Source organism: Lemur catta, chromosome 16 (genome assembly GCF_020740605.2).
Source record: "Lemur catta isolate mLemCat1 chromosome 16, mLemCat1.pri, whole genome shotgun sequence".
Taxonomy (NCBI): Eukaryota; Metazoa; Chordata; class Mammalia; order Primates; family Lemuridae; genus Lemur; species Lemur catta.
The window spans coordinates 10,245,882-10,254,208 of NC_059143.1; the positions used below are offsets into that span (position 1 = coordinate 10,245,882).

Consider the following 8,327-nt stretch of genomic DNA (forward strand, 5'->3'; position numbering starts at 1 on the left):
ATCAGCTTACTCTTATCCCTAGATTCTTCCTTCCTCCATCCAAAGACAGAAAAACAGGGACATTTTAGAGGTAACACACATCTAGTCTGGCTAAGACACTCCTTCTAGGAGCGAGCAGGAACCCACACACTTACGCGGTACAGCGATAGTAGACAGAGATCCCTGAGTTTCAGATTCGAGCCACTGACAGTATGTACTATATTCTCCCTCTTCAGTGTAGCCTTGGCCCTTGCATGACAGTAATTTAAAAAAATCTTTAACTGCTTCTTTTTTTTTAGCATTAGAATCTCCCTGAGTTTCAGTAGGGCGTATATATGACTGCCCAGCTTACGACTCTATTTCCTAGCCTTCCTCATAGTGAGGTGTGGTCCTGTGACTAAGTTTCCACCAAAAGAATGGGAGCAGAGTAATGTTTGCAACTTCTATGACAATTCTTTAAAAGGAAATGGTTTGCCCTTCCTTTTCTCTTTTGCTCTCTTTTAGCCCTGGGTGGGATATTGGTTATCCAGCATTACTTGGTCACTTGTGCAGATGAGAGTCATATTGCAGGAAGCGGCAGAGTAGTAAGTGGGAAGGAAGCAGAGTCCTCAGATAACCTGTGGAGCTGAGCCACCTTCACCCTGCTGTACCTCTGGACTGTTATTAATACATGAGAGAGTGATAAATATCTCAGCCTGTGTGAGCTGTCCTAATTTTGAGCTTCTCTGTTACAGCAGCTTACTCTATTCCCCAACTAACACACAATGATGGACAATTGTGAAGCCCTTACTATGTGTCAGGAGACACACTGAGTGCTGCCTACATGTTATGTCACTTAATTCTCTAGCAACCTTCCTGAATAGGTACCACTTGCCCATCCTATGCGCATGCAAACAGGCTTGGAGAGGCAAGGTATCTTGCCCAAGGTTGCATGGCTGTAAGTGGCAGAAAGGACTTGAAAGCTCTGAAGTGCTTCAGAGCACATATTCTTAACAGCTCTGCTCTAGTGTCTCTTAGTATTACTGTTCATTACTGTTCACTGATCTGCTACAGAGAACAGTCAAAGTATTCTTCTCTGCCACTTTAAAGTTTCAGTCTGCCTCATGTCATGCCTCTGGACTCTTTCTCTGCTTGGTTTGATGTAGATCGTTCATTTTATACTGCTTTAAAAAATATTGTTCTTTGTTCTGAATAGATTTATCTTGCTTTGCTCACTAGATTATAAATCCCTCAGTGGCTGGATAAAAATGCTAAATAAATGGCACTTATATGTCTAAAGGGATAAGAGCTGTCTGGTCTTCCAGAATGACTCAATATTCTCATATGTGATGTTTTTCTCATAGAGGTATAAATTCTGTTGTTAATGAATCAACCCTGGCGAACCCCTCCCCTCCAATTTTAAGTACATTTTCATGGTAGCAGCATATTTGAATAGAGAAAATATGTAAAAGAAGATTTTGAATAAGGAATGATGCCTGTTCTGTTTATCATTATAAATATTAATATAAGCAGGTGGAACTCAACGTTTTCAAGATTGCACTTTCGTCAAATGTTAGCATGTCACTCTATCATGCATGAGTTCATAGTAAGTTTTCTGCATAATAAAAGAAAACCCAAAATAGCAGTTGCCTTAAACAAGATATATTATATTTTCTAACATGAAAGGGGTCTGGAGGTGGATAGCTGAGAACTGACATGACGGCTTCTTGGTCATTGGGATCCCAGGTTCCTACCAACTTTTTCTTCCAATATCCCTGAAGATGGTTTCTATTCTGAAGGTTCCCTCAGGGCTAGAGAGAGCCCCGGAATGACAGCCACCAGGTCAGAGCTGCAGGCATGCGGATGAGGAGAGGGCAAAAGGCCTTTATCTGGCCTTCCCTTTTAAGTACTTTTTCCAGAATTTTCACTAAATGAACTTCTGCTTCCACCTCATTGGTCAGAACTTAGCTGTACCTAATTACATAGCTACTCAAATAAAATTAAGATTTTGTTTTTAACTAAGGAAGAAAGGGAAGTATAAGTGTTGGGTAGACTGCCTTGCCTTCTAATTAGAAAATTCCTACCAGTCAAGATCAGGGGTTGGCAAACTGGCCCACAGGCCAAATCTAGCCTTCAGCCTGTTTTTTATAAATAATTATTGGAACAAAGCTATGCACATTCATCTATGGCTGATTTCATGCTACAACAGCAGAGTTCAGTAGTTGTTCCAGAGCTCATGTGGCCCACAAGCCTAGAATATCTATTATCTGGTCCTTTATAGGAAATTTCCCAACCCCTGTTCTAGATCACAGGGGGCAGCTCTGATGAATGGCTTCACTGGTTGTGATGCCATGAGAGGATCAGAGTTGAGCTCGATATGGATTCTGTGATCATCTGTTCTTCTCCAGCCCCAGTGGGGTTATATTAATATATGCTAGGCATGTATTTGGCTGCAAGTAACATTATATCTGACTAATGATAGACTAAATAAAGAGGAATTATTTTCATTGCATACATAAAAGCCCAAAAGTACATGGTCCAGGAGTGGTGCAAGTGCTCAGTGTTGCCTTCAAAACTGGGCTTTTTCTTTCTCCCCAACCATGCCCAGCATGTTGGCTTTCATCTCGTGGCTCACTGTAAGATGCAGCAGCAGCTAAAGGCGTATGCCTGCATGCCACACAGGGAGAAGGGGGAGGTGCGGAAGGGCAGGAGTCTGTCCCTTTCTGAAAACTTTCTCAGCAGTCTCATTGGCCAGGACTGTCTCACGCCACCACCAGCAGCCCAGGAGTCTGGGGGGTGAGCATGTGCAGTTGGGCAGGTTACCAGGGCAAACAACATGGAGATTCTGTTAGAAAGAAAGAAGGGGAGACAGCGATTACAGTTGGCTTTCCATGCTTTCCATATCTGCCCTTCCACATCCGAGGATTCAACCAACCATGGATCAAACATATTGGGGAAAAACTTAATAAGAAATAACAATACAACAGTAAAAAATAATACAAATTTTAGAAACAATAATGATTTACATAGCATGTAAATGTATGCAATGTATACAGGAGGATATGTGTAGGTTACATGCAAATACTAAAGCATTTTATATCGGAGATTTGAGCATCTGTGGATTTTGGTATCCACGGGGTGTCCTGGGACCAGTCCCCAGTGGATGTGCAGGACACCGGTGTGTGTCTACTGGGCTTCTCATCGTTAACCGGGCCAATCTAGCATGTTCTTACAGCCTCACCCTTCTCTTCCCTCCCATCTTTCTCCCCTACCCCTCCGTGTCGCACTCCCTGAAATTAATTTCTCTTCTTCCCCTCTCATATTTTTGGCTAGGTGAGAAACCTGGCAATGAGCCCGAGGAGGTGAAACTGCAGAATGCCAGCAAACAGATTGTGCAGCACGCCATCCTGCGAGCCGTGCGGCAAGTCTCCCGGGAGAGTCGGCGCAGGGAAGAGAGAACCGGCGACAACCGGGGCAGCTTCCAGCTGGGCGTGGGGGAGTTAACTAAGAAACATGAAAAGAAGTAACACGGTGGATTTGGCTCTTGTCATATGCTTGGTTTCCAGCCTTCCTCTTAGCATAGGACGCGTCGCCAAAATGTTGCCAATAAAGCAAACCAAAGTGTCATCGGCACCTAGCAGTAGAACGAATTCGCGCTAGCCCCCGGCTGAGAAGCACTGTTTTGGAAAAGTGCATTAGATGATTCTGTTCATATTTACGCAGTGCTTCTGAAGCACAGTGGGGCCAAACATGACACTGTCATTGCAAAAGCAGTTTTGCAGCCCAGTTTATTTTTAAAGTTCTTAAAAAAAATAATTCTAAGTCTTGTTTATTTACTTCTGCCTTTTGTGCATTCTTTCTGTGAATTTAAACAGCAGGTTTTTTGTTTTTGTTTCTTTTGCTGAAATACTGAGTACAGTACTGTGTTCTTTATAATATTTTAAAAAGACATGCTGGAAGATGAGGGAATGGAGTCTTAGTCACCTCCAAATAGGGACTTGAAGGCTTTTATGAAGTGGGTTCAGATCCAAGATCAAACTAAGGAAAGGCAAATTCTAAGGCTGTGTTCCTGGGCATCTTGCCAAGGCATATTTCTCTATTACTTTTAAAAAGGGAGGAGTTTAGGCTTCTCAAGAACTCAATCTTTTAGTCACAGTTCTCTGAATTATTTGATAATTAGTGTCTACACTTTGGTAATATTATGAATTTCTTTTCCCATCTCAAGATTAAATAAAATGAGACAAGTGAGTCTACATGCAGGAGTTGCCAATGGCTCAATTCTTTCGCAGCCCCATGAAGAACAAGTAAAATTGCAGGTTCCTTAAACTGCTGCCCATCCTGGAGATTCGTACACTTGGGTCTGATTATGGGGTGCAGCAGCATCCTTGAAGGAATTCTGGGGCCTTATAAATGCTGTGTTATCGTCAGGCTATGCATTTTCACTAGTACCTTACTAGCTTTTCCCATTCATAAATTAGAATTTTTTTGAGATTATAAAAACCATACAGGTTAGGAATGAACAACACTTAAAGTGGGAAAAGCATTTTTTTTTTAACTCTCTGATGCATGAAAATACAGTGGGAACAATAAAGTGACAGTTGTGAATGCAGTTACAGACATCTGTGTGTACGTGCAGAAACCAAGCCATCTCTATAGCAATAGGATGACTCCCTGCTTCACTCCTGTGCAGAAAATGCGCATCTTTCTGGTGTCTCTAGAGTCCCATTTCCTGGGCTTCACAAAAGTTAGCGAGTTGGTGCTAGTGGGGACAGAGGAAGAGTTTGACCTTGGTTAAAACCTTTTTAGTTTCACACTATCAGTGTCTACATCTGATTATTTTTTAAAAAGCAAAGTACTAGCATATAAAGTGTGACTGATGTTAGGATAGACTTCTAAAATTCCAATAGTTTCCAGTTTCCAGAATGGATACTTGGATAATAGCCAATAAATGAAAAAATCTCTTATCAGCTTGGTTAGACTACCTCCCGCAGTGCACACGTGGGATACATTCACAAGGAGAATGGGTGGGGAGGAGGCAGAGGGGCTTAAAATTTAACTATTGTTTATGTATAAATATTTTTTAGCAGAATTCATGCCAACTGAAGAATGAGTTTAAGTCCTATAACTGATGTGATATAATTGCACAGTATGAATTGCACAGAATGAAGGTATGCAGGGAAATTATTCAAGAGTACCCACAAATAAGAAAATAAACCTAATGCTTGTAAGTTTGCGAGGGACCTGGCACTATGTCTACTCAGATATCTGGATGTAACCAGCCTTGGTTTTTGCTGTCATGCGGCAGAGACAGAGAAACACACTGTCTTTCCTCTCTGGTGTGTCTGTGCTAATAAACTGGGGATCTTTGGAACATCTTATTAACCTCTGTATCTAAATGTTATTTATAAATAAAACATATCCAGCTTTGAAATATGTTGTCATGTTAAGCAAAGTTTTCTATACCCTGCAGGTTGGCTCATTTCGTATGTGGCTCTTACCTTCCTATGGCACCACAAGGCTGTTTGCAAACCTCTAGATATCATGACAAGGAGAAATGCTTCTTTAATGGCCCTTTCAATGTGACTGTCTGAGGAAAGCCATGGGGTGGTGGGTAGTCAGGCTGGAAGGGGAAGGGACATATGCTAAGAAGTGGCCTTTTGATCTTAGGAAGGAAAGGTAAGTGGGTCTGTAAGATCAAGTGTCTGTCATACTCTTTCTGAGATGGAAAGTCTACAGCAAGGAACATAGATATTTCTAAATTCTTGGAAGGACAAAAGGAAGTTAAGTAACCCCTGCACTCAATAGGTAGGTGCCATATTGAGCTAAGAAAGCTCAGTCATAAAAATAAATGCATCAGTTGAACTCTCACTTATATCTTTCTAAGTATAAAGATAAAGTTATGGAGTATTACAAAGGGCCTATAGAACTTCATTTGATATAGGGTTAAGGTGGGTTTCCACTTGGTTATTATGATAAACTGGCACACAGCTTTTATTAATAGTTCCAGGAACAACTGGGAACATTTATTTAATGTCCTTTATTTTCCTGATTCACTAAATACATGGGCTTCCCATCTCTGTGTGTTCAGCTGTGTATCTTTTGCTTTGCCTGCCTTGGGGTGAAACTAAAGAAAGAAATCTCTTTATGTCCCTTTATTTTGCTATTAACATCTATCCAGTGCAAACAGTATGGTAAATTGATACAAAATGACTAACTGCTTCCTGGGCTTCCTTTATCTCTTTTTTTTTTTTTTTTCTTTTTTTCTTTTTTTCTTCTTTAGCTGCTTAATCTTCCCTTACGGTAAGATTTCAGGTTCCAAAGAAATAAACCTATCATTCAAAAATAATCACTGAGTTTATGCCCTTCAGAGACGAGTAACTGGCCATTTTCAAGGCTGTTTTAAAGTTTCTTTGAAAAAACAGTACAAAAAAGAGGGCCCTTTAATTTATTGACTGTAAGAACTAGTCTAGTAAAATACAATAGGGAAGAAAAATCTCTGAAAAACAGGTAACTATAGTACCCAAACAGATGTAAAGACTAAAAGCTTGAGCCCAGTGCGGTGGCACATGACTGTGGTCCTGGTTACTTGGGAGGCTGAAGTGGGAGGATCACTTGAGCCCAGAAGTTTGAGGCTGCAGTGCTGTGATTGTGCCACTGCTTTCCAGCCTGGGCAGCACAGTGAGACTTCATCACTTACGCAAAAAAATACTTGAACAAATTCTTCAGTTCATGTAAGGAGAAAGCGAAAATGACAATAATAATATTGTTCTTGAGTGTGAGAAAGTTTTTGAAATATATTAGTACACATTACCTCATTTATCTCATTGCCACAATCTCAAAATAAAGTGTAATCAGGGAAAGTTTTATTATTTTTTTGTGGGTAAAGTCACCCTGAGGCTCAGGGAGGGTAAATATAACCATGTGGAGAAAAGTGAGTACTACTGGGCACAGGAATACATGAATCACTGATCTCAGACTTGGTGAGCGTATGAGTCATCTAGGGAGCTTAAGAGTGTAAATTCTAGGGATGTCAACTTGAAGATGGAAGAATAAAACTTCTTCAAAGAATACGTTTCTGAATAAGAAATTTAACAAAAATAGTAAAGGGTCAGGAAAAAAAATCCATCAATAGAAAAAGCTCAATGACATTGACCTCAAGAAGTGGTAGCTGAGGACAGAAAGAAGAAATTCAGAGGGAACAGAATAGGAGATCAAAATAGAGCATGAGAAGTCCAGTCATGTTTTCCTCATTCTTCAGAAACTATATTGGTAAATGCACAAAATCCTGAGCCACGTGTGAGGAAAGACAAGCAGAGTGGGTGACTTTATCCTTTGTCTTCTGGCTACAGTGTAGTGTGAGTGACCACTGGGAAGAGATAGGAGAAGGGACTTCTCTCAGAGGAAAGTGGCAAACCTGTCTTACATGAATGAAAAAGAAATGAAAGGGAAGGAAGGGATGGAGGGAGGGAAAAGGGAGGAAGGAAGGAAGGAAGGAAATACACACATATACACACACACACAAACATGTATGTGTGTATATATGTGTGTATCCCCACATCATATTCTAGGAAAATAGATACAAAATGCTCAACAACAATACTTCTAGATAAAGAAAAATTCTTGAACTTCTGGGCCAAGAGCAGGTCATTTACAAAGGTGAATTTTCAGGCTGGCATCAGATGACTTCATAGCAGCATTCAATACCCCAACATGAGGGAGAAAAAGCCATAACGGAGCTCTGAAGAAAGGAAAGTGTGAGGTTGGGATATTATTCCCAGCCAAGATGTCACTGAAGAATAAAGGCAAGCATAAAAAAACTTAAAGTTACCAGTACTCAAGGTCCCTTTGTGAAAAATCCGCTTGACCGTGAACTTCAGCCAACTAAAACATGAATTAAATTAGAGACTTTAGAAACGGAGAGGCTGCGGCAAAAGGACTGGTTAAGAGCTTCGTGTTCACTTAAATATAAAGTGGGTATTACATAATTGTGAAAATACTGGCTAAAAATAAGTACATAAATTGTTATATCTTGATGGTATAAAATGTAACTAACAGAAATCAGGAGGTGGGCAAGAAAAATGACATCATGATAATGACTTCATCTTTTAGAGAAAAGAGAGAATATATATGATCTCCAGTTGAATGGTCTAGTTAATAAAATTCAAGGATGCTAATCCCTTATTAGATTTTATAATTTGTCTTCTTGACCTAAGGGGAATATATCAGAAAACAACATCTTAAAGAAAATCATAACGAAAGAGTTATTTCGAGTTTAAACTTTAGTTTCCACACAGTTTCTTTTTCTTTCATTAAATTAAAAAAATTGGGTATAATGTCTGCATATTTTTACTGTGTCCTTTTCCGTTGGA

The 8,327-nt window shown here is 40.1% G+C and overlaps 1 protein-coding gene across 1 annotated transcript; it reads left to right on the forward strand.

Moving 5' to 3' along the window:
* Nucleotides 1-866: 866 nt before the first annotated feature.
* Nucleotides 867-3,485, forward strand: AKAIN1 (A-kinase anchor inhibitor 1). Its single transcript, XM_045527611.1, has 2 exons — nt 867-891; nt 3,292-3,485. Exons 1-2 carry the CDS (start codon nt 867-869, stop codon nt 3,483-3,485), a joined length of 219 nt encoding a protein of 72 aa, XP_045383567.1.
* The last annotated feature ends 4,842 nt before the right edge of the window (nt 3,486-8,327 follow it).